Source organism: Crinia signifera, chromosome 2, assembly GCF_055691185.1.
Source record: "Crinia signifera chromosome 2, ASM5569118v1, whole genome shotgun sequence".
Lineage (NCBI taxonomy): Eukaryota > Metazoa > Chordata > Amphibia > Anura > Myobatrachidae > Crinia > Crinia signifera.
Window position 1 is genome coordinate 304,113,271 of NC_139218.1, and position 26,995 is coordinate 304,140,265.

A 26,995-nucleotide genomic window follows, 5' to 3' on the forward strand; every position below is an offset into this window, starting at 1 on the left:
TATCTCTCTCTATCTCTCTCTATCTCTTTCAGTTATATAAAAAATATATAGCACAATCTGTCACTATCTCTCTCTCTATCTCTCTCTCTCTATCTCTCTCTATCTCTCTATCTATAGCTCTATCACACTGCAGCAGCACAAAATATAGCACTAGGCCTCTCTATCTCTCTCTATCTCTCTCTATCTCTCTCTCTCTAACTCTCTCTCTATCTAATAAATCGCAGCAGCACAAGATGTCACAGGATGTCACAAGATGTCACAAGCATAAGCAATATCAATGATCAGGTAAGTATTTTGGATGGGTTCTGGTCAGTATAGGCGGCAGCTGGGCACGGTGACCGCACTGCACGCTATTCCAGACCGGAATGGCGTCTGCAGTGCAGTCACCGTTAGTTTAAACCCCCCTCCATGGCTGTGATTGGTCCGTCGGTCCGACGAACCAATCACGGCCTTTGGGGGCGGGAGGGGTGAGGTGGGGTGACACCAGTGTCACCCTTACACCCCGCGGTGATTGGTGCTGTACTTTACAGCACCAATCACCTCCGATCCCGTGTCACCGGCGAACGTTATTCGCCGGTGACACAGAAAACGCTGTGAATGGCTGTTCACAATGAACAGCCAATCACAGCGATCGCCGACGGGGGGGCGGCATCGCCGCCCCCCCTGGGCATGCACGGACATGTCTGCTGTCAGGGACAGCAGACATCGTCCCTCTGTCACTGCGTCTCTAGACGCAGTGACAGTTTTAAGCCATGACGTATATATACGTCAACGGTCGGGAAGTACTTCCCGGCCATGACGTATATATACGTCAAATGTCGTGAAGGGGTTAAAACGAAGTAGGCTAATATCCCTTTCACACTGCCAGGGCCGGTGCTAGGGTGTCCGGCGCCCTCCTGCAAACAATACATTTTGCGCCCTTTCACAGTGCCATTGCAAGAAGCTGCAGCCCGATTGTGGGAGTGTATGCAACATGCGATCCTATGGAGTATCTCTGGTGCATGTACATGTATGCATACACCATCTCAGTGCTGTTTCTCAAAATGTTGCAGGCACTAAAGGTGCCCATATAAACTGCGAGAATCTAATGCGTTATGGGCTAGATCGCATTGCACGGCATGCATGCAATCTGTGTGTGATGCAATCCAAAATCATTGCAGTGTGAATGATCACCTTTAGGCACATAACCCAGCCCATTATTTAATAAGTGTCTAAATTAATATAAAAACATCTACAATTATTAAAAAAAATTGTTATAAACATGTGTAATAAAAGACTGTTCTTTTGCTGTTTAACTCTTGTGCAGTCCCTCCTCTTTTATCTGCCTAGGCAGGAAGCTGAGGACACCATTACACCCCTTGTGACTGAGGGGGAGAGGAGGGGAGAGAAGAAGGAGATGGAAGAAGAGGGGAGGAGATAGAGGGGGTGGAGTTTTGAGGACTGGCAGTGGCACTGGCACAGCACACTGAGAAGCAGGAAGGAAGGGGAGGCGGCACTGCTGCCTGTTCGTCATTTGATGACAGCTGACAGGCGCAGGGAGCAATGGGTAGGGGCGGATCCGGACATGACATGTCAACCAGGCATTCACAGACAGAGCTACATGCAAGTGTCTGTGAGGAAGAGGGGGCAGGTCGCAGGAGGAGGACGACAGTGTGTGCGCGGTGCAGGCAGCTGCTCAGCCTCTCCACACTGCCGCCTGCTTGTCAGACAGGCGCTGCGGGCGGCATGCAGGAGGCAGTGACAGTGAGGGCTGAGGCAGGTTTAGCAGAGCAGGGAGGGAGAAAGCGCCTTTTCAGCATGGCGCCTCCCTGCTTTGCAGGAGCTGCTGAGTGGGTAGCGCCGGCCCTGCACACTGCACCTCTTACCAGGATACAGTAATACCATGTTCTCATTGCCGCCCCTGCAAAATCCTGTGTTTTTCTTGCCGGATTTTTGGCAGGGCACAGAGCTTGTCAGCTCAACTGACCCCCTTCACACTGAACCTCAGACCTGGGAATTTCATGTGTCTGCCCCTTTCACATTGCTTTTCATGGTCTGCCTTCCAACTAGTGTATGGAATTTGATTTGGTGTTGCGAAATTTGTACAAATTGCTGTGATTGGCTGTTTAAAAACCAGCTTTTATTGGCTGGCTGTCACATATCACCTGATTACATCCCCTAATGAGCTTGTTTTTTTGCATCATGTGTCAAAAACACGGGTCTGTGCTGTTCACACTGCCGTACACCCATGTATTACCCAGGAAAAACCCTGCAAAAAACCTGTGTCTAATTCCCAGAGCATAACACTCCGGAATTTAACAAAGACCCTTTTACGCTGAGACAGGACACGGGAAATTACTGCTTGCCCTGGCAAATACCCGGGTTTTTGCGGCAGTGAGAACAGGGGTATAATTGTTGGTTTGCTTGCTTGTTGACCCGGGTTAAGGTGTGATGTGAAAGCCCCAAAGCTTAGAACCTAGGACGATGGACCCAGCAATTCAACCCGGGTTAAACGCAGGTTGCCCTCTGTATCATGGGTGACCCGGGTATATTGTGAAAGCGCCTGACCCGGATCCAATTTTCACAATTGCAATGTGAAAGTGGTCTAGATGAATGTGGACATCTCTGTGGCAATTTTCAAACCAATGTTATTGAAGAACTACAACTAACTACAAAATTGTGTTGTAATGTATATTTTCCTTTTATCGTCTCCCACATTTTAGTGCAAAATGTTATATTAAGATAGTGCAGTGTCCCCTGTTGTTACTTTGGGTACTTGTGAGTTATCTGGGCGCCCGATTTTTGATCGTATACCATCGGATCGGATCGCGTCGCATCGTGTGTTAACCAAATGGCATGCGACGCGACGAGATCGGCACCCGAGCCCGATTTTACATCGGGTACCATCTGATCTTATCACGTCGCATTGCATGTTAACCACATGGCATGCGATGCGACGCGACGAGATCAGCACCCGATTTTAGCAGGGCAAAACCCCCAAAAAGTGACAAAACGTAAATCCCATCCCCATTGTTAACGCCACTCCACTATTGACGCCAACCCGAAGCGTGGCGAGCGGCGGCGGTACACGTCTTCCGACCTTTTCATGCCCTACTATCCACTAGGGCGTGGAGTGAGAATAGAATAGTGTGGCGAGCGCAGCGAGCCACCGAGGCCCGAAGCGTGGCGAGCGGACACGGATACCTGTGAAGCCCACGAAGGTATGCGCTCACCTGTGAAGGTATCTGCGTCCCCTCGCGGGGCTCGCTGCGCTCGCCACGCTTCGGGCCTCGGTGGCTCGCTGCGCTCGCCACACTATTCTATTCTCACTCCACGCCCTAGTGGATAGTAGGGCATGAAAAGGTCGGAGGACGCGTACCGCCGCCCCTCGCGGGCTCGCTGCGCTCGCCACGCTTCGGGTTCATGTTGATAGTGGCTTGGTTGTGAACATCCAATATCATTCATCAATATCATTCATTTCTGACACATTAAGGACAACAGAATTTAAGGAATAACTGTAATTAGCATATATCAGAAATAAATTATAATAACAACAACACATAGCATACAATAATTACTCACCGTAATTATGTAGCCAAATAAATTATAACAACAGCAACACATAGCATACAATAATTAATCACCGTAATTATTTATCCAATAAACTGAGTGCATGTAGAATGCGGTTAAATGGGCTGTCCCCCGCCAGGCACTTTCGCCACACAAACTCCTGCATATAAGAGTCCAGGTGATGGCGGGCTGTGCCCCGCTGGCGTTTGTTCCGCCATTTTGCACATCCCCATAGTCTTTCGATGTTTTGGGTGTGTGCTCCAGTGTCCGGGTCCACAAAATTGTATCTGTGGTTCACTCTCAAGTGACTGTATCCAGGCCGCTCCAGTTCTGCAGTTTTGTACGCCCGCCAGCAATCGCTGACAATTGTACTTCCAGGCTCGATGTGCTCCACAATTGCATTAATCAGAGTTGTCGCATCTCGCTTCTCCACTGGTAGCATGAAACAGTCCCCTGTTTCACGACACACTCCTCCAAACACCCACTGCTGTGGGAGAACTCTGCCGACATTGGCTTGTCTCTTTGCGAAGAGTGTCTCATCAACTTCCACTATTTTCCCTGGTCCACCAATCTGGCGTCGAGGCTGGGACATCAGGTCGCATTGACATGCCTCCCGCATCAATGCATTGGAAAAGATAGTGCTTTTATTACATATCTTTAACCCCTTCATGACAGAGCCAGTTTGTGCCTTCATGACAGAGCCCTTTTTTTCAAATCTGACATGTCTCACTTAAGTGGGGATAACTTTTTTTTGCTTTTACTTATCCCAGTGATTTTGAGATTGTTTTCTCGTGACACATTGTACTTCAAGTTAGTGGTAAATTTTCGTCGATACAGTCTGTGTTTTTTTGTGAAAAATACCAAAATATCGTGAAAAAATGGAAAATTTTGCAATTTGCAAAATGTTAAATTTTCTGCTTGTGAGACAAATAATCATACCACTCAAAATAGTTAATAACTAACATAGACCATATGTCTACTTTATGTTTCCATCATTATTTCAACTTCCTTTTAATTTTTTTGGACACTAGGAGGCTTACAATATGAATAGCAAATTCTCAAATTTTCATGAAAATTTCAAACACTGATTTTTTTAGGGACCAGTTCAGTTCTGATGTGACTTTGAGGGACTTGTATGTGAGACACCCCCATAAATGATGCCATTTCAAAAACTGCACCCCTCACAGTATTCAAAACAGCATTTTGGAAGTTTGTTAACCCTTTAGGTGTTTCACAGGAATTAAAACAAAGTGTAGGTGAAATTTCAAAATTTCTTTTTTTTTGCAGAGTTTCAATTTTAATACATTTTTCTAACGAATACAGTAGATTTTACTAGAGAAATGTGACTAAAAATTGATTCCCCCAATTCTTTTGTTTTCAAAAATATCCTATATGTGGCCCTAGTGTGCACGTTGACCAAACCACAGGCTTCATAATAGAAGGAGCACCTACTTGATTTTGGAGCCTCCTTTTTATGAGATTTTTTTTTAGGCACCATGTAGGTTTCTAGGCACCATAAGTGCTAAAAGTTAGGAACCTCCCCCACAAGTCACCCCATTTTGCAAAGTACACCCCTCAGGGAATTCATCTAGGGGTATAGTGTACATTTCAAACCCCCAGGGGTTTCACCAATTTTGGTACAACTGGGATGTGAAAATGGAAAATTACATTTTTTTACACAAACATGCAGTTCTGGCTCAAAATTTTTCATTTTCACAAGGAATGAAGGAGACAAAGCACCCCAAAATCTGTGCCCCAATTTCTCCCGAGTACGGCAATGCCTCACATGTGACCAAAAAATACCAGTTGGGTGCATGGCAGGACTCAGAAGGGAAGGAGTGATTTTTGGATTTTGCAGCAAAGATTTCGGTGGAATGAATGGTGGGTGCTATGTTGCATTAGCAAGACTCCCAAAGCACCAATACAGTGGAACCCCCCCACAAGTCACCCCATTTTGCAAAGTACACCCCTCAGGGAATTCATCTAGGGGTATAGTGTACATTTCAAACCCCCAGGGGTTTCACCAATTTTGGTACAACTGGGATGTGAAAATGGAAAATTACATTTTTTTACACAAACATGCAGTTCTGGCTCAAAATTTTTCATTTTCACAAGGAATGAAGGAGACAATGCACCCCAAAATCTGTGCCCCAATTTCTCCAGAGTACGGCAATGCCTCACATGTGACCAAAAAATACCAGTTGGGTGCATGGCAGGACTTAGAAGGGAAGGAGTGATTTTTAGATTTTGCAGCTCAGATTCTGGTGGTTTTTTGGTGGGTGCTATGTCGCATTAGCAAGACCCCCCAAGCACCAATACAGTGGAACCCCCCCACAAGTCACCCCATTTTGCAAAGTACACCCCTCAGGGAATTCATCTAGGGGTATAGTGTACATTTCAAACCCCCAGGGGTTTCACCAATTTTGGTACAACTGGGATGTGAAAATGGAAAATTACATTTTTTTACACAAACATGCAGTTCTGGCTCAAAATTTTTCATTTTCACAAGGAATGAAGGAGACAATGCACCCCAAAATCTGTGCCCCAATTTCTCCCGAGTACGGCAATGCCTCACATGTGACCAAAAAATACCAGTTGGGTGCATGGCAGGACTCAGAAGGGAAGGAGTGATTTTTGGATTTTGCAGCAAAGATTTTGGTGGAATGAATGGTGGGTGCTATGTTGCATTAGCAAGACTCCCAAAGCACCAATACAGTGGAACCCCCCCACAAGTCACCCCATTTTGCAAAGTACACCCCTCAGGGAATTCATCTAGGGGTATAGTGTACATTTCAAACCCCCAGGGGTTTCACCAATTTTGGTACAACTGGGATGTGAAAATGGAAAATTACATTTTTTTACACAAACATGCAGTTCTGGCTCAAAATTTTTCATTTTCACAAGGAATGAAGGAGACAATGCACCCCAAAATCTGTGCCCCAATTTCTCCAGAGTACGGCAATGCCTCACATGTGACCAAAAAATACCAGTTGGGTGCATGGCAGGACTTAGAAGGGAAGGAGTGATTTTTAGATTTTGCAGCTCAGATTCTGGTGTTTTTTTGGTGGGTGCTATGTCGCATTAGCAAGACCCCCCAAGCACCAATACAGTGGAACCCCCCCACAAGTCACCCCATTTTGCAAAGTACACCCCTCAGGGAATTCATCTAGGGGTATAGTGTACATTTCAAACCCCCAGGGGTTTCACCAATTTTGGTACAACTGGGATGTGAAAATGGAAAATTACATTTTTTTACACAAACATGCAGTTCTGGCTCAAAATTTTTCATTTTCACAAGGAATGAAGGAGACAATGCACCCCAAAATCTGTGCCCCAATTTCTCCCGAGTACGGCAATGCCTCACATGTGACCAAAAAATACCAGTTGGGTGCATGGCAGGACTTAGAAGGGAAGGAGTGATTTTTAGATTTTGCAGCTCAGATTCTGGTGTTTTTTTGGTGGGTGCTATGTCGCATTAGCAAGACCCCCCAAGCACCAATACAGTGGAACCCCCCCACAAGTGACCCCATTTTGCAAACTACACCCCTCAGGGAATTCATCTAGGGGTATAGTGTACATTTCAAACCCCCAGGGGTTTCACCAATTTTGGTACAACTGGGATGTGAAAATGGAAAATTACATTTTTTTACACAAACATGCAGTTCTGGCTCAAAATTTTTCATTTTCACAAGGAATGAAGGAGACAAAGCACCCCAAAATCTGTGCCCCAATTTCTCCCGAGTACGGCAATGCCTCACATGTGACCAAAAAATACCAGTTGGGTGCATGGCAGGACTTAGAAGGGAAGGAGTGATTTTTGGATTTTGCAGCTCAGATTCTGGTGGAATTTTGGTGGGTGCTATGTCGCATTAGCAAGACCCCCCAAGCACCAATACAGTGGAACCCCCCCACAAGTGACCCCATTTTGCAAACTACACCCCTCAGGGAATTCATCTAGGGGTATAGTGTACATTTCAAACCCCCAGGGGTTTCACCAATTTTGGTATAACTGGGATGTGAAAATGGAAAATTACATTTTTTTACACAAACATGCAGTTCTGGCTCAAAATTTATCATTTTCACAAGGAATGAAGGAGACAAAGCACCCCAAAATCTGTGCCCCAATTTCTCCCGAGTACGGCAATGCCTCACATGTGACCAAAAAATACCAGTTGGGTGCATGGCAGGACTCAGAAGGGAAGGAGTGATTTTTGGATTTTGGAGCACAGATTTTGGTGGAATGAATGGTGGGTGCTATGTTGCATTACCAATACAGTGGAACCCCCCCACAAGTCACCCCATTTTGCAAACTACACCCCTCAGGGAATTCATCTAGGGGTATAGTGTACATTTCAAACCCCCAGGGGTTTCATCAATTTTGGTACAACTGGGCAGTGAAAATGAAAAAAATACATTTTTTTACACAAAAATGTACTTCTGGCTCAAAATTTTTCATTTTCACAAGGAATGAAGGAGACAAAGCACCCCAAAATCTGTGCCCCCATTTCTCCAGAGTACGGCAATGCCTCACATGTGACCAAAAAATTCCAGTTGGGTGCATGGCAGGACTCAGAAGGGAAGGAGTGATTTTTGGATTTTGCAGCAAAGATTTTGGTGGAATGAATGGTGGGTGCTATGTTGCATTACCAATACAGTGGAACCCCCCCACAAGTCACCCCATTTTGCAAACTACACCCCTCAGGGAATTCATCTAGGGGTATAGTGTACATTTCAAACCCCCAGGGGTTTCATCAATTTTGGTACAACTGGGCAGTGAAAATGAAAAAAATACATTTTTTTACACAAAAATGTACTTCTGGCTCAAAATTTTTCATTTTCACAAGGAATGAAGGAGACAAAGCACCCCAAAATCTGTGCCCCCATTTCTCCAGAGTACGGCAATGCCTCACATGTGACCAAAAAATACCAGTTGGGTGCATGGCAGGACTCAGAAGAGAAGGAGTGATTTTTGGATTTTGCAGCTCAGATTCTGGTGGAATGAATGGTGGGTGCTATGTGGCATTAGCAAGACCCCCGAAGCACGGTGAAATGATGAACCTAATAATCCATAGATGTGTGGTATATTTTAAAGCACTCCTTTATACATAGGCCGGGTTTGTCGGGGCAAGTTTCACAGTGGAAAATAGTTTCCTTTCTTATTCCCTTTTTATAACAAACTTTGCACCTTTTTTGTGTCCTGCCCTTTCTTGCAGTGGAGGGGATTTCGTTGGGAAAATGCTGCCCTGGTACAATACGGGGGCCAGTACTAGAAGTACTGGGGCCCTCTGCCTGCTGATTCCCAAATGTTAGGCTCTTTATGACTTCCTCTTGAAAGTGCATAAATGTCCCCCTCTGGCCGGTAGAACGGAATAGCACGTAAGCGTTATACAGTGCCATCTGGATGATATACACGGCCAGCTTCTTGTACCAGATATTTGTTTTCCGCAGGGCACTGTACGGCTTTAGTACCTGATCTGAAAGATCCACTCCGCCCATGTACTTATTGTAATCTAGGATACAATTTGGTTTGGAGGTGTGGGTACTGGTACCTCGTACAGGGATGGAGGTGGTACTGTCTCCATGAATTGTTGTCAGTATAAGGACATCCCTCTTGTCCTTATATTTGACCAACAACATATTTTCGGTGCATATTCCCCTGCTTTCACCCCTTCTCATTACTTGGGCAATGTGCGTTTTGGGGAGGCCTCTTTGGTTCTTGCGCACAGTACCGCAAGCTGCTGTACCTCTTGAACCAAGGGCCTTAAACAGGGGGATGCTGGTGTAAAAGTTATCCACATAGAGGTGATAACCCTTATCCAGGAAGGGGTGCATTAAATCCCAGACAATTTTTCCACTAACACCTACGAGGGAGGGGGGGCATTCTGGTGGTTCAATTCTTGAATCCTTCCCTTCATATACCCTAAACTTGTGGGTGTACCCTGTGGTGCTTTCACACAGCTTATACATTTTTATGCCATACCTTGCCCTCTTACTGGGAAGGTACTGGCGGAATTTAACCCTTCCTTTAAAATGTATAAGGGACTCGTCGATACTAATACATTTATCAGGGATGTATAGCTCTGCAAATTTGGCACTGAAATGATCAATGACCGGCCTGACTTTGAATAGCCTGTCAAAGGTGGGATCATCTCTGGGTGGGCACTGTGCATTATCGGTGTAATGTATAAATTTATGGATTGCCTCAAAACGAGCCCGGGGCATGGCCATACGGTGAAATGGGGTGCTGTACAGAACATCTGTACTCCAATATTGCCTAATTTGTGGCTTTTTTACTATGCCCATATGTAACACCAGACCCCAAAACGTCATCATCTCTACTGCATCTACAGGGGTCCACCTAGCAAATGATGACGTGGGGTTTTGAGCAATAAACTGCTGGGCATATAAATTAGTTTGGTCCACCATTAAATTTATAAAATCATCAGAGAAAAATAATTTGAAAAAGTCAATTTCTCTGAGACCTGTTGAATCAAATTGGATTCCTGGGATGGCCAAAAACTCAGGAACCTGGGGCTCAAAATTGTCTGGTGGTGGGGTCCATACGAGATCAATTATTGGGGGGGGGGTCTCAGCTGCTCTACGGGGGCGTCTTTGAGGGGGTCCCTCATCATCAGAGGAGGAAGAGGAGCTTAAGACAAATCCTTCAAATTCCCCGCTTGCCTCACTGGCTGTGTCAGAGTCAGATGCAAGCATGGCATATGCCTCCTCCACCGAATACATTCTCCTGGATGACTGGGACGACATTTGGGATGACATTTGGGATGCCATTTATATTTTTGTGTTACTGGTAGTGAAATGTTTCAACACGTGTATAGTGTAGGGGGGGGTACAAACTTTATTTCAACCCAGGGGGTATGTAGTGTGTATTGTGTATGTAGTGCAGAAAAAAAAAATACAAAAAAAAAAAAATTGAAGGGTTCAAAAAAAAAAAAATGGAAGGGGTTAAAAAAAAAAAAAATGGAAGGGGTTAAAAAAAAAAAAAATGGAAGGGGTTAAAAAAAAAAAAAAAGGTCCTGCGCCAAAAATTGAGCACAGATGTTGGTCAGTAACGTCCGTCACTGAACAGCGCTCAAAGGCAACAGGAATTTGATCAAAAAAAAAAAAAAATAGATCAACCCTGTGCCGAAAAAGCTGATCAGTGATGTACGTCACTGATCAGTGCACAGTGGCCACAGGACACACACAAAATCACAGTGTGTGTAAAAAAAAAATGTAAAAAAGACCCCACAGCACTCACAAAAAATAAAAAAAGGTGATCAGTGATGCGACACTGATTACCAGTGAGGGGCAGCAGGTGCACAACCTTTGGTGGTACTGACAGGTATATATAAAAAAAAAAAACCTCTGTACCCCCAAAAAGTTGCTGATCACCTCAGATATAGTGATCAGCACAAAAAGGCGGGGGCAGCCGACACAAAATTTAGCACTCTATCACTATCTCTCTCTATCTCTCACTATCTATCACTCTATGACACTGCAGCAGTTATATAAAAAATATATAGCACAATCTGTCACTATCTCTCTATCTCTCTCTCTCTATCTCTCTCTATCTATCTATAGCTCTATCACACTGCAGCAGCACAAAATATAGCACTAGGCCTCTCTATCTCTCTCTATCTCTCTCTATCTCTTTCAGTTATATAAAAAATATATAGCACAATCTGTCACTATCTCTCTCTCTATCTCTCTCTCTCTATCTCTCTCTATCACACTGCAGCAGCACAAAATATAGCACTAGGCCTCTCTATCTCTCTCTATCTCTCTCTATCTCTTTCAGTTATATAAAAAATATATAGCACAATCTGTCACTATCTCTCTCTCTATCTCTCTCTCTCTATCTCTCTCTATCTATAGCTCTATCACACTGCAGCAGCACAAAATATAGCACTAGGCCTCTCTATCTCTCTCTATCTCTCTCTATCTCTCTCTATCTCTCTCTCTCTCTAACTCTCTCTAACTCTCTATCTATCTAATAAATCGCAGCAGCACAAGATGCAGCACAAGATGCAGCACAGGATGTCACAAAATGTCACAATATCAATGATCAATGATCAGGTAAGGGTTCTGGTCAGTATAGGCGGCAGGTGGGGCACGGTGACCGCACTGCACGCTTTTCCAGACCGGAATGGCGTCTGCAGTGCAGTCACCGTTAGTTTAAACCCCCCTCCACGGCTGTGATTGGTCCGTCGGTCCGACGGACCAATCACGGCCTTTGGGGGCGGGCGGGGTGAGGTGGGGTGACACCAGTGTCACCCTTACACCCCGCGGTGATTGGTGCTGTACTTTACAGCACCAATCACCTCCGATCCCGTGTCACCGGCGAACGTTATTCGCCGGTGACACAGGAAAACGCTGTGAATGGCTGTTCACACTGAACAGCCAATCACAGCGATCGGCGACGGGGGGGCGGCATCGCAGCCCCCCCTGGGCATGCAGGGACATGTCTGCTGTCAGGGACAGCAGACATCGTCCCTCTGTCACTGCGTCTCTAGACGCAGTGACAGTTTTAAGCCATGACGTATATATACGTCAACGGTCGGGAAGTACTTCCCGGCCATGACGTATATATACGTCAATTGTCGTGAAGGGGTTAAAAACTCTATCGATGTGAGTTCGTCACACCAACAGAAAATAAAGCGCAGTATGGTCATAAATGGCAGCCTGCATCCGGGGTAAAATAGCGAGGCCCGCAGACTCTGCTTTTTCCCACAACTTTTGATGTAGCAGCGCCATTTCCGCTCTTTTACAGACAGGCGCATTGGGTGTCCATTTGGACAGGTAGCTGTGGATGGAAGCAGCCCATTGTCCTGCATGAATTGAACTGTATCCTCTTCAGTTTTGGGGAGGCTGAAGATACTGTCCACCAAAGCCATACTGGGAAATAGGGTGTAAGGGGCAAAATGGGGCAATATGGGGCAAATGTCAGAAATTTCACCTCACAAATACTCTGAGACGCACCAACACTGCAAATCACTTGTTTTCTCCTGTCAAAACTCACTCACTCAGTGATTTTGAGCCAGATGTGGCAGAGGGCGGGTTTAAAAATGGGCGGGAAGTGTTAAAATCGCGTTGCGTCGCATCGCATGCCATTGTATACCATACAATAGCATACGATGCGACGCGATTACGACGCGATGGCAAATCGCGTTGCATCGTCGCATCGTATGCTTATTGTACTGACATTCGATTTCCACATCGGGCGCCCGGATAACTCACAAGTACCTTACTTTGTGTTTGACTTTGGTTAAGCACTTTTAGTGTATTTTGGAAAACTTTGCGATATTTACTTACTGCAAAGTTTTGTAATGTTTAGCTCAATTATTTGGAAAATAAATATTTTGAGTAAATTGGTAAAAGTTTGGTAAGAATATGCATACAGTATGCTACTGTAAAATGTTGTAAATATTGTCTGAAGTTGACACTGTATTGATGATGGTTAATGAGCGGAGGATGCTGGTTGTTAATGTTGTGGTTGCAATTCAGCAGCAAATCACATAATTATTCTCTTGCAGCATATACAAAAAAAAAAAGAAAGAAAATGAAAGGCATTCAGGCCTACATCTGACTGAGTAGCTGTATCAGAATTGCAGGATCAGAAAGTGCCTTTATCTCACTATCTCATTAGCCATTAATGTACTTACTGTATGTTGTATTTTCTGTCATGGAAAATTGGCTTTTACATCATAAGCAGTAACATTTTAACTCTTAAGGTGCCCATACACTAGTAAGATATATCTGCAGATCTGGCTGGTTAGAACAAAAACATGGTTATGGATGAGTGACAGTTTGTCAGTTTTCCAGCATTTCCAAGCAAATGGTCAACTGTCATTTGCTCTAATCCATAACCATGTTTTTGTTCCAACCAGACAAATCTGCAGATAAATCTGCGTGTGTATGGTTTACCTTTAGTTCTTTGTAAATATAGCTATCTATCTGACCTTTGATCCAGGAAAAAAAGTAGTAGACGGTACTCCTCGGTCTAGGTAACTGTATTAACAGTGCTTTATTCAGTCGCCATAATTAGTCAATTTCACGTTTTTTTAAAACATGAACGTTTTTTTTCTTCATCGCATTTGGCAATACATTGTGATAAAATGTGCTTCAAAAAAGTTGATCGCAAACACGCAATATAGCGCATTTTTTACCATAATCTGCAGACCAGGGACTCGGTTTTACAAACTGAGCTGGTCCCCGGGTACAAGCTCTACTCTAGGAAATCCTGTGGAGACCAGGAGTAGCAGAGCCGCTGCTGCTCACGGCTCCACAGTGAGCCCCTCTTACCTCAACCCTCTGCATTGCTCTCCTATCACCCTGCCACTTCACCTCAGCCCACTCTTGCCTTAATGTTATCTCACCCTCTCTCCTCATCCTGTCAGCTCAACCCCTCTTGCTCTGTCTCCTCACCCCCATCTCGCCATAACCTCACCCCCCTCTCGCCTTACCCCTCTGTCTCACCCACCTCGCCTCTGCCTCACTCCTCTCACCTTGTCACCTCACAACTATATTGCCTCACCCCCTCGTTGCCTCACCCTTTCACCCCTCTGCCTCAATCCATCTTTTGCTTCTTTTTCACTTTCTCCCCCTTTCCTTTTACCTCTTACCTTTCTCTCTCCTTGACATGCTCTTTTACTCCTGCTTGCACCGCTCTCTGTTGCTTCTCCCCTTTTCTATGACACCCTCTCTCTCTCATTCCCTCTTTTTCCATGAAGTTTTCTCTCTACCTTACTACAGCTCTTTCTTACTCTTATCTCTTTTTCATGCTTTTCCCTTCATCCGCTTTCTTTTCCTGACTCCCTCCTTGTCTCTCACTCCACTCTTTCTTCTGCACAACCTGATGAAAAAGCTAATACAGCTTTGAAACATTGATAAAGAGACAGCAGTGTACTGTGATTCTTTTCTGCATAGACGTCTAAGAGTGCCGCCAGCAAAACTACATATATGTGTGTGTGTAGAACAATGTGTGTGCATGTATACAGATGGAGCTCCTCTCATTCAGCACTGGGAATCACCAGATGGGGCAAGCGGGGGCACGCTGGAGATAGCCGGCTGAGAGGCGCTCCATCTGACTAGGACGGGCGAGCATCTCACACATGCGGCGGCGGGGACCAGAAACCCTGCCCATTGCCGCTTCAGAGAGGCAGGGTTGGGGAAGGGGTACGGGCAGGGAGGTGGTGGAGAGCTCCAACGGCTGGCGGTTTTATTTATTTATATATATATGTATACAGATGTAGCCTGTGTAATCTTTGCCAGGCGCCCGCTAGATCCTTATCTCTGGTGAGCTCCAGCGATAGGGAGTGGGATGTCTCATGCGCACGTGACTCCCAGTATCACGGCGGCTAGGCAACATCTCCCTGCCTGTCTGCCCTCTGGAGACGCTTCCCAGTTCGGGGGGGGGGGTCGGGGCGGCGGGGGGGACCTGCAGCATTTCCTTGTGGTCTGTCCTACATAGAACAGACCACAAGGGCATACAATAATGTAAACCACATGCGAGGTAGCACATGGCTAATATCATAAGTCTTATCGCAATGTGGATGTCTAAATGACTTACATGGCTGCATAAATTTACAGTTGGTACAGTTATTACAACTGTAACACCCAGGAGGTTTCCTATATACATTAGGCAATATTGGCAGATTTTTTTCAGTTATGTCGGCTTTTACAAGCCTGTCCCTAAGATTTGGGGTCTCCAGTTTTGTGTTTTACATGAAAACTGACTTTTAATTATCAAATGAGTTGTACAATGAATAGACATTGGCAAGGTTAGAAATAATGATTAGAACACTGGATTAATGGTTGATGGAAATTGGCCTCTACACTTACCAGTATACAGTATAGATATTCCTTTAAAAAACAGATATTTGCAGCTATTATAGTCATTTGCTGTACCACATTAACAATGCATAGTGTCTGATGAATTTAATGTTATCTTCATTAAAAAAAATTGTGCTTTTCTATCAAAAATAAGGACATTAAAAGTGAACCCAAACTTTTGAACAATAGTTTGTCAATCAACCACAGGTGAGTGGGCACCTCATTATTTAGTGAAGAAATTAGTTTATGCCCAATGTCAATTAACTGCTTCAGACAGTGATCACCAGCACTAAATTAAACAACAACAGTTGTTTCACAATTTTGAAAATGTATTCAAAAGTCCTTTTGCTTATCATAAAAATGGATGATGACAGATGAAATATCTTAAAACCCACAGCGTGCACAGTGGGAATACCCAAATGATCAAGTATTGGTTACAGATTGTTGTCGCTGGGCCTGCATGCTGTAAGAAGTATTCATTGTAAAGATTCTCTGTGGCAAGCAGTTTACCATATTTTTGTTTCCATTTTAGTAACATCACATGTGCAACAAAAAAAGCTTCCAGCAGAATGGGGCGCGTGAGCTGGCGGGGGGATGGCGAATGGCAATGGAATCACCAGGAGCTGCTCTAATGAGAGCAGCTCCATCTGTATGATGTAGCAGATGAAGCACAATAAAACTTAAAGTACAGACATGTACTAAACTCACAAGCTCCAGTGCTCTGAGTGTTTCAGCAATGGTGCTTTCAGTTCATTAAGACCTGGCTTTCTGAGAAGTACTATTTGTGGCACCTGAAGTCACAGTATAAAATAAATATATCATATTTTTGGTACTTGTTTAGTTTCACGGCGGTCCCGTGCGCACACTCTAGCTGTGAATCTTGGCAGCTTGCAAAACTGCCTTACTTCTCTCAGCTGCGTTATCAATGCAGCGCACGTTTAAATTCTGGCAGCTCGCCAGCTGTTTTACATCTGTAATCTACATTATCAGCGGCGTAAGAAGAAGCGTAGCGTAGTCAGCGTAGGCAGTAGTGTTTACGCGAGTAGTGTAGTCATTGTATTTACTGAAAAGGCGTCTAGCGTGTAGTTCTAAAAGCGTCGTTTTCTAGTCAGAACTAGCATCACCGTCAGAAACAGCACCTACGTAGTTCTCACGACTAAGTCAGTCGCCTTATGGATTGAGCGGTACGCGGGTAGCGTAGTCAGTCAGAGGTTAGTTAACACATGTCGTCATTACTGTCTCAGGTGTATGATATAGCAGGTGTGAATGTGTTCCTGAAACAACCCCACCATCCACGTCATCCCGAAGCGTGGCGAGTGGACACGGTACGTGTCCTCCTGACCTTTTCATACCCCTATTATCCACAGCGGTGTGGAGTTGATTTTATATAGTATGGAGGGGCTGTGGATAACTTCACATGTATTCCGCGTCCCCTCGCGGGACTCGCCACACTTCGGGATCGGTGGCTCACTGCGCTCGCCACACTATATAAAATCAACTCCACGCCGACGTGGATAGTGAGGGTACGAAAAGGTTGGGAGGACGCGTACCGCGTACCCTTGCAGGGCTTGCCACGCTTCTGGATGGCTGTTACGTCGATTAGTGCCATTGTGAACAGGTTTAATAGTGTTTTGCACACTGCACCCCTATGTACCCCTATACCCAACTAAATTTAGACGATTTAGTGTCTAAATTCAGATGAACCCTTCTTAGCAGTTTACATGGAGTCTAAATTTACATGCTAAAGCGTCTACATTTTGGACACCCCCTTTGTTAGCGGTGTGCCGGGTTGTCTAGTTTAGATGCCTCCTTTTGTTAGCGTTGTGCCGGGCTGTCTATTTCACTGTGGAAACTATAAGTCCCACAATGACCTGTCAGCGCTGGGCGGCTGCGGGCGCTGCTGCCGGAGCGAGGCTGATAACATAGCTTAGAGAAGTGGTGTGCTGTGGTGTCTAGTTTAGGCGCCCCCTTTTTTAGCGGTGTGCCGGGGTGTGTGCTTGAGACGCCCCCGTTGTTAGCGGCCGGGCTGTCTATTTCACTGTGGAACTATAAGTCCCACAGTGACCTGTCAGCGCTGGGCTGCCGCGCGTGCTGCTGCCGGAGTGAGGCTGATAACATAGCTTAGAGAAGCAGTGTGCCGGGGTGTCTAGTTTAGACACCCCCTTTGTTAGCCGTGTGCCGGGGTGTCTAGTTTAGGCGCCCCCTTTGTTAGCGGTGTGCCGGGGTATGTACTTGAGACGCCCCCATTGTTAGCGGTGTGCCGGGCTGTCTATTTCACTGTGGAACTAAAACTCCCAGAGTGACCTGTCAGCGCTGGGCTGCCGCGCATGCTGCTGATAAGGTAGATTACAGATTTCAGGCAGCTGGCGAGCTTCCAGAATTCAAACACGCGCAGTGCTGATAACGTAGCTGAGAGAAGTTTGACAAGCTGCCAAGATTCATAGCTAGAGTGTGCGCGTGGTGCCGCCGTGAAACTAAACAAGTACCATATTTTTTTCTATTCTTACTTGTTTGGCTTTATGCTTTTCATTCTTGTTTAAAGCACTTACAGTATTATGCATGTCTCATGACTTTGGGCAGACAGAGCTGCCACCACCATCTTTTATACCTTTAGTTGGCCTTTTCAGAGATGTTACTTTTTCATGTCTCTTACCAATAATAGTACTATAGCAGGGATCACTCATGTGTAATCTAACTATTTAACATGATTCTGACATATAGTAGGAGATAATAGAATTCCTTTATTCGTCTCACAATGGAGAAATTTGGTGTGCCTCAGCTAGTGAAAGGGAAAAGAATCACACTGGCTCCAGACAGATTACTATAGGGATGCTTCTTGCGTCATGTACCTCTACTCTAACTAAAGTCATTTATTATTAGTTGTTTCCTGGAAAAATGGCAGATGAATCATTGTTTCCCAATTTGTGTGTTTATATATAGGTAAAATATAATAAATGGCTCTGACTCATCAAGGCATGGAGTCCACAGAATGGTGTCCTTGGGTATCTGGCACCAAGACATTAACAGCAGTTACTTTAAGTTTCTAGTTTGGGCCTCCATGACTCAGACTTATTTTTTCAGCACACCCACCGATGCATAATATTGGATTGAATCTGGGTGATATGGAGGCCAAGTGGATAGGTGCTTTTGGCAGTGCACAGGGGTCAGTATGGTCACTACACAGTACCATAGGCCACGGTCAGTGATGCACTGTGTCTTTTGACACCTTTCAATCATAGCCAGCATTATATTTTGTGCTACAGTAGCTCTTCTGTGGGATAGGAACCAGATGGGCTAGTCTTCGCTCCACACTATTGGCAGTTCACCAGTTGTCCTTCCTCATACCACTTTTGGTAGCTTCTAACCAATGCATGCTAAGAATACCTCACAAGACCTGTTGTTTTGGATATGATGTAAACCTAGTCATCACAATTTGTTTCTTGTCAAAGTTGCTGAGATCCTTATATTCCAAATTTTCCCTGCTACCAAAAGATCAACTAACTGATCTGACTGTTTACTTGCTGACCAATATTTCTCACCCGTGCCATTGTAATGAGATCATCCACCTTGTCAGTGGTGTTATTGTAATGGCTTAATGTAAATATATTTTTGCAAATCTAGAATATAAAAAACAGGCAACAAAAAATTGTGAGAGAATGAAAATTTTGTGAGTCTGCCAAATAAAATGTATTGAATAAAAATACACTTATTCAGTAGATTAATAGGAATAACAACATAACATTAATAATGTAAAGAATAAATATAAGTCATATAAATTATTAACACTAAGTGAAGATATTCATTAATATGAGCACTGACATGCACACAACTTACCATATATACTCGAGTATAAGCCTACTTTTTCAGAACATTTTTTATGCTGAAAAAGCCCACCTTGGCTTATACTCGAGTGAGGGTCCTACTTGAGTCAATAAGTTTTCCCAGTTTTTTGTTGTAAACTTAGGTGCCTCGGCTTATATTCGGGTCGACTTATACTCGAGTATATACGGTAAATAAACAGTCTATAAAATAAATACAGGGCTAATAGAAAAAAGGTGTTGTTTCAAGCAAGTCTAAGCTTAGGTGTGGAGTACTGCGGGGCTATATAGAGTGGATGGCTGGAGATCTTTGTCTTAGTGATTATAAAATATCTCCTTTCTTCATCAACTCTCTCTCGCAGGTATGTCCAAACTGTGGCACTCCAGCTGTTGTGAAAATACACATCCCAGCATGCTTTGCCATAGTTTTAGCATGTGGATGTCTCCCTGCTGTGGAGATATATATATATATATCAATTAATTATTCCCAATTTAAGTACTGTGATGCGAGTTAGTATCCCAGTGAGTGGAGTGTGGCGGGAACTGGATTATTTGGTTGAAAAAAAAAAACTGCACACAGATAGAGACCTTTTTTCAAAAGTACCCTTGACCTGGTATTCCCTTGTGGTACCCATCTTTATTGGTACTGTAGATGTGCTAAAACAATTTTTTTCTTAAATAATTAAAAATAATTGCACTATATTAGTAAACTATCACTGGTTGATTTACAAACTGGCCAGTGATGTACCAGTCCAAAAGAAGTGGTGCATTTGCTCATACATGTAGTCTGTCAGGCTTTTTTTTTTTTTTAGGAAATGTTTAAGCACAAGAACAGATCAGCCACCCTTCTGTAATCCTCTTTCAAACCTGTCAAATTCGACTAGCAGAATTACACTCTGCAGAAGAATGTTTGCATTCCTCTAAAGTATTAATCTGCTGACTGAATATATGTGCTAATTTGAACTTGAATTGAGCGGTGGGATTTTTATTTAATGATCGGCTTCATATAAATGTAAATTACAATGAGTCCATGGATTCCTGAGCTGTTTCATGTTGTTTAAATCAGAAGTGCCAGTTTTTACTTTGCTTATGCAGTAAATGGCAATACTACTCCATGCAATTATAAAATGTGCTTACAGTATCTTTTACTGCCAACCTTCATTGTACATCATCAGATTTAACCTATTATATGATGTATCCCTTCACTAGACTATAAACTACACCTATCCACTCTTAAATGAAATATTCTTATCTATAATTATGTAATTACAAAGCATTGTGGGTGAATATTTAATTCTGATGAGATTAATTTTATTTCATGAGAAAACAAAGCCAGTGTCACTGCTATTCAAGCTAATCTTTGGCAGCCGGATTAAACAATATAGTGGTTTCCAGATTTCAAATGTACTTTTGCAGTGAACACATATTTGATAACTTATGTAAATCTGAAAATATAGATATTGTTAATTTAAGGGCATCATGGTGAAAAGTAATGCTTATTATCGTAACATTTAAAAGCTGCATTACCTGCACACATACATCTCATACCCTCCAACATCTGAAGGGCAGAAATCGGTACACATTCGGGAAAGGGGTGTGGCCACGTGTTAAAGTGGACGGGGTCAAAGCTGAAGTGGGCGTGGTCACACCCCCTTTCCGAATGTGTACTGTGCCTTTTTTTTTTTTAAGAGGACCACCACCCTGCAAAGAGCCCTTAGGATTGGCAAACATGTTGGGAGGGACAGGAGCTCTGACAGATCACACCACCTCCCCATCTGCAGGCTCACACAGATACCATACTACATGCACAGATGTGTGCTTGCTTGCATGTATGTATGTCTGTGATCTGCCTTCCTGAAGGCAGCATGGATGCTGGTGGCTCCCAGGTGGCTGTCATATGCACCATTGCAGCAGCAGGTGTATGCAGGGGGGAGGATGTTTTGGGGACACTCCTTGTGTGGCTGGGGACTGTGGACATTGCCACTGATCAGGCAATGCGTGTGTGCCGGGGCTAAGCCTGTGGAGGCATTATTAGGACAGATCTGTGAGCAATGCATCAGATACAGGGAAGCCCACAATGATTACCAGACACTGTGTGTGTTACCTCACAGCTGCTGCTCCGTCCTGACTCCTGTGTGTGAGGCAGCGAGCAGACTGGGGAAGCTGTCAGTCCCTCCCCTGCTTCCTGACACTTATGGCAGCGGCCTCTACTTAAGCCTGGCTCACTCGGCCAGGGCCTCCCTTCTGGTGCCCCTGCTACACGGCCAGCAGCAGCAAGCACCAAAAGACGCGTGTGACAGACTGTGTGAGCAGGGCACCTTGGGAGATGAAGTCTTCCTGCCCAGCCACTCCCCCCTCTCAACTAATGCTGCCGGAAGAGCAGCAAATAGAACAGAACTCTAAAACTACAACTCCCAGAGTCAGAAGCCGGCTATCAAAAAAAGCGGTACTGTACCGGCAGAATCGGTACAGTTGGAGGGTATGACATCTATGATATATTCCAATAAGGATGCACATTATATATTAAATACATTCTTAGTTACAGAAATGAAAGAAAATGGGTTAGTTTACACAGATTATATGCATCTTATTTAGGGCCAGAAAAATCACAGACCCCCCCTCACAACTTTTCCACACTAGCCGATTTTGAATATCTCAATTTCAACATTTTCACTTCATAATAATGTGGGTGTCTGGCTTACCATGTGAGAAGTAAAATGCATGCTTTCAGTGTAATTTTCCCAAAATTCATTTACTATGGTGGCCTGTGAGGATCATAAACTTTCTTTACTAAACAATAAAGGGAGTTGATAACATAAATGACTGTTAACACAGTAATAAAATGTATATGCTGAAAGTATTACAGCTAGTCTGACTGCAGACAGTAGACCTTTTTTGTTTGGCTCTATAGAAAGAGATCTGTATTTCCAATGTTGAAGCGTGTACACACGGTGCGTTTCATTGGCCAGCGGGCCCCTGGCATGGACAGATGGTCGGCATACTGGCCATGCTGCAATGAGCAGCATGGCCCTCGTTTCGACACAATATAAATAGACTGTGCTGTACGGTCTATTTTTACTTTCAATTCCAATGCCATGGGGTCATGCATCGGGATCGAATGCAGGCCCACACAGTACAATTTTCAGTATTTGGTGTACATTTTTTACAATAGCCCAAATCACACACATTAGCCGTCATTGTGATCTCACGCTACAGCTCATGGGAAATTGCAAGGTCCCTGATTAGGCTGAAGTCGTCATAGGGCAAATCAGAAAAGGGACATCATATAAAACTTAATGCCTTAAATCAGTGGTTCCCAAACTGCCATGGCTCCCTGGGGTGCCTCGGAGTACCTGCAGGGGTGCCCTGGGTTACTAGTCCAGAACTGATTAAAATTATTTGTGGCAAAATCAGTACTTGCGGCCTCCAATTATAAAAGATGTGGATAAACAGAAGTAAATACTGTCCCTTACCACATAACTGGACCTAAGGATGACATATAAGCACAACTTATTTAATTCAATATTTTTTTTCTGAAATTCTTATTAAATAATTCTTATTCTTAATAAACTTTGCACCTAGGGGTACTGGGAAAATACTATGATACTCTAGGGTGCCATGATTCAAAAAAGTTTGGAAACCATGCCTTAAATTGTTAAGCTATAATTACTAGGGCAAAAACCATAAACACAAGGAATACTTCACTCATCACAAACATATAAATTGCATAATTCCCTAGGGCAGGGGTGGGGAACCTACTTTGTGCCAAGGGCCATTTGTATGGGGGGGAAAAATCCTTCGGGGGCCATATGTAAAAAGTTTCTCTTATAAATTGTCCTGCTGCCGCTGAATAGGACTGACAGTCTCCGTCTGCTGTTGATTAAGAGGAATCTTGCGAAAACTACTGACCTCTCACAAGAATTCCCCTGTACTTGACTCCCGGCAAAGCTGCCGGGAGGGTGGGCGGGCTAATCAGACCGGCTACAGGGGCCGAATACGGCCCCCGGGCCTGAGGTTCCCCACCCCTGCCCTAGGTTAATGTAATGGCAGTAAATTTAAAATTAGCTAAATCTATTTTTACTGTCTGTTTGTTTGTAGATTAAAATACAAAGGGGAGTCTAATGGGAGGGAATTCCATACAATTGCTCAACACTGGATTCATTTTGAAAATTAAGTTAGTTGTTGAAGAAACACAGCTGATCACTGCTGAAATTTAGGGGTCATTGAAAGTTATCTAGACATCGGTTCAGAGATTTCAGGAAGAGCAATGTGATTAACAGCTTGGTTAGTAAATAAAAGAACTTTGATTATTGGGTGCATATAAGTGTTTGAACTGGTACAGGTAGGTTACAGAAGAATGCATTTGACAAAAGTACTGGCCCCGTAAATAATATAGGACCAAATAGGATTTTCTTTAAAGACGCCTTGTCTTTTATTTTGCTGTATGTGGTCCTGAGGAAAGATCTAGAAAGCTCTATTGCTTGCATTTGGACTGAAGTTATGTTCTAGTAATTACATACTACATTGAATTGTTCAGCTGGGAATTAAAATGCTGTTTTCTGCTCTGAATCTATTGAGTGGAGCTTTGTGTTCCTCTGGAGACACTGATGTTTTATATGTATTAAATTAGAAGGGCACCTTCATATGCTTTATACTGATGGTTTGGTGCTGGATGTTTGAGGACAATTTAAATATATATAATGTATGTATATCATTAGTAATACTGCTTTCAAACCACAATACAAGGTCCATCCCAGGTCACTGAACACAGTTTTCAAGCTGTATCACAGCGTCTTGAAACCATTTTACACTGGCTGGGCCTGGGATATTACCGGGGCTCCTCCACCACTGGTGCTTGGAGATTACATCATTTTCAAGCAACGGCAAGCTTGCTCTCCATATTTTTTAAAAGGGCTCTGAGTTGGATGACCCGGATTACCCCTTAACAATTCTCTGTATCCTGGATTCTTCTTGTACCCACCTAAATAGTTAAATAGTTACCCTGATAGTGTTCCCTCTAAGCTTCTTTTGCAGGGTGCCACACCCTGCCTGTTTTTTTTTTTTTTTTTTAAACCTCAAAATGCACCCTGCCCTTTTTGTATGTGGCACTGTGCTGACATGCCGTTGTGAACTGTCGCTGTGTGCCATCCTGTGTAATGGGTATTATGGTGTATGCCATTGTTTGTAATGGCCATTATAGGGTGTGGCATAATGTGTAAGAGGCATTACAGTGTGTGCCATAATGTGTATTTGTCATTATGATAAAAGTGCCCTGCCCGGTGGTCAGCGCCCCTGCCTGGTGGTCAACACCCTGCCCTAAAAAAAATCCTAGAGTGAACAACACCCTGGGTTTATCTCCACAACGAGCCATTAACACACCATTAACCAAGGTTTTTGCGGTTGTCTTAAATATATATATATTTTCAGTAAGTTACAATGCTGGGCAATCCCCTATAGGTGATCATACTTGCCCTTGGGCTCTCCATGGCATGCCTTCTCCCAACAATATAAATCCAATGCATCAGCACTCACTGGTCTGATAAATAATCACTGAAAGTTCACTCACCCATAAGCTGTCAGTCTCCGGTACCAGTGTCACCTCAGATGCTATTGTATGAAGATTTATTTGTATTGTGTATGAAAATAATATCTTTGTTTTTACCCAGGCTTATTTTTATTATTTGTCTTCTCAATTGTAAAGTATTACAGGGCAGTCTGGTGATATATGCTGTAGGTAATTATGTTTGAAATAAATTAATTATATATAGGTAAATATATTGTGTTTATCTTCTTGTATTTCCATTCTGCAGTGACCATGTTATCAGTTGGGTCATCATCTTACACATTAATTGAAATGCAAATGAAATGTCTGTGATTTTGCCTAGGATGTGTAGTTTAGTTGTAATCAAGCAAATCATGTGTTGATGAAGAGTCGTGAAACAGCCCTAGACTAATACAAATAGTGCACTTCATGAATGCCTGCTAATGAAGGGATGAATAATTAATTGGCACATCTAGATATCGATGTATTCAAATTTATGAAAGTCTTTTATTTAATCTGTTCTGTGCATAAACTCTTCACCACACCCCTATATAGAAAAAAAAAGCTGTTCAGGGCCTTGTGTTTGACTTGGTCTGAGCATTTATTTCAGCTTGTTCCTCTCTAGTACACGTTTTTAATAATTAAGTGCATTTTTATAAATACATCAGGAGCAGTCTAATGAAGATAAAGGTGCGCAGCGGGAGATGCTGTTACATTAGACGCCTCTGGGTCCTTTTAAGTCAGATATAACTGCAGTTGATTCCTTTTTAGGGAGAGATAAAGTTAGCGGTTTTCCAAAGGGACACATGATTTATGAGTGACCTTAACACACAGGGTTCAGAAAAAAAGAAGATAAGACAGAAACCATATTCCTTTTGAGATTACTGTCACTGGCTATAAAGCCTAGGGCCTGAAGTAAATCAATTGAACTTTCGTCCACTTTACTAGATAGCAACACAAAACCGAAATGAGACTGATTTTATTAAGAAAAGGATGATATATGAGTCAGTTAAAAGGTTGTCTAGTTTTAAAATTGCTGGTTTTAGTCATAACAGAGTGATCTTTTTTATCTGTCTGTATGTCTTTGACATTACTATGGTAACCTAGAGGGCTGATGGAATTCCCTCAATCTCTTTTTACAGAGGGTGAAGAGACTGGATTGATGGATAACCTGCTGGAGGCCCTGCAATCCGGAGCTGCTTTCCGAGACAGGAGAAAACGGACTCCACGGCCCAAAGGTGACTAGAGTACCTTTCCTATATGCCAAGGCATATTTTTTTCACTTATTTCTTGCATGTGCTTCTGAAACATTCATCATAAATACAGCGCTACCGGGAAGAAGTGCTTAAAGTGCCAGCAGCAAGCGTAATCCTTCTCTGTGTAATGACAAATGTCAGGAAAGATGCTAATTCCTGTTGGCGGATGTCTGTACCACTTTGCAAACCACTGTTCTGAACTTAAAATAAGCTTCTGATTATGACAAGACTCATCTTTAAAACCCATATGTGTTTTATCTCTCTCTCTCTCTCTGAGTATATGCTAATGCATTTAAATAGGTTGTACCATCATGATATTTTCGTAATATGTCAGCTGGTGAACTAGCCCATCATTATTATGGATAATTAAGATTAAATTAGTCGGCTCTCTCGCTTTCCTACGGTATCAAGAGTATTACGTTTCAGTTTTAAAAAGAAAATATCTTTGTGGTTTTTACAGATATACAGGACAATCTGAGTCCATCATCAGGGAGACCTGTACTAAAGGCTTGTAACCATGGTAATGAAACATGTTCATGCATTACAGGCTGTGTCGATCTTTGTCCTGCTGATCTATGATTTTGGCTTCAGGTTTTCTGCAAAAAGCAGGGCACTAATACTAACCATACTCTGGAAGCTTTGCACTGATAAAAGGCTTGCTCACGCTCTCTGTGCTGTGCATGGTGCTTTGCTTTACATTACCTGCATGATTACTAAACAGGTTAACTAACTCATGTTAGTATTGTTATTTGGGCATGCCAGGAAAATGTGGTACTGTGTTAGAAAGCTTACATACTTAATTTTCCTATTTTCTCTAATTATCGCAGCCTTACAGATGTGAGATACTACCCTCATGAGAATGTAGCTGTTACCTTCCCAGAAACAAAATCCCTGCCATGATTCTCTGGAGCCATGTTGTGCCCTAGGCATGAAACACTGGCAGTAGCGAGAGCCATTTCTTCTTACATATGTTTTATAAAAAACAAACACTATCTATT

General features: G+C 43.4%; 1 protein-coding gene across 3 annotated transcripts in view; it reads left to right on the forward strand.

The window, feature by feature from the left end:
* Positions 1-26,995, forward strand: part of DIAPH3 (diaphanous related formin 3) — an 870,768-nt gene that overhangs the window by 718,676 nt on the left and 125,097 nt on the right. For 2 of the 3 annotated variants that reach the window (XM_083168891.1, XM_083168892.1), the window contains 2 exons: positions 25,884-25,979; positions 26,458-26,517. In XM_083168891.1, coding sequence (XP_083025017.1) covers positions 25,884-25,979; positions 26,458-26,517 — 156 coding nt within the window. The remainder of the gene's footprint in view (positions 1-25,883; positions 25,980-26,457; positions 26,518-26,995) is intronic. The other variant, XM_083168893.1, reaches the window with a different exon arrangement.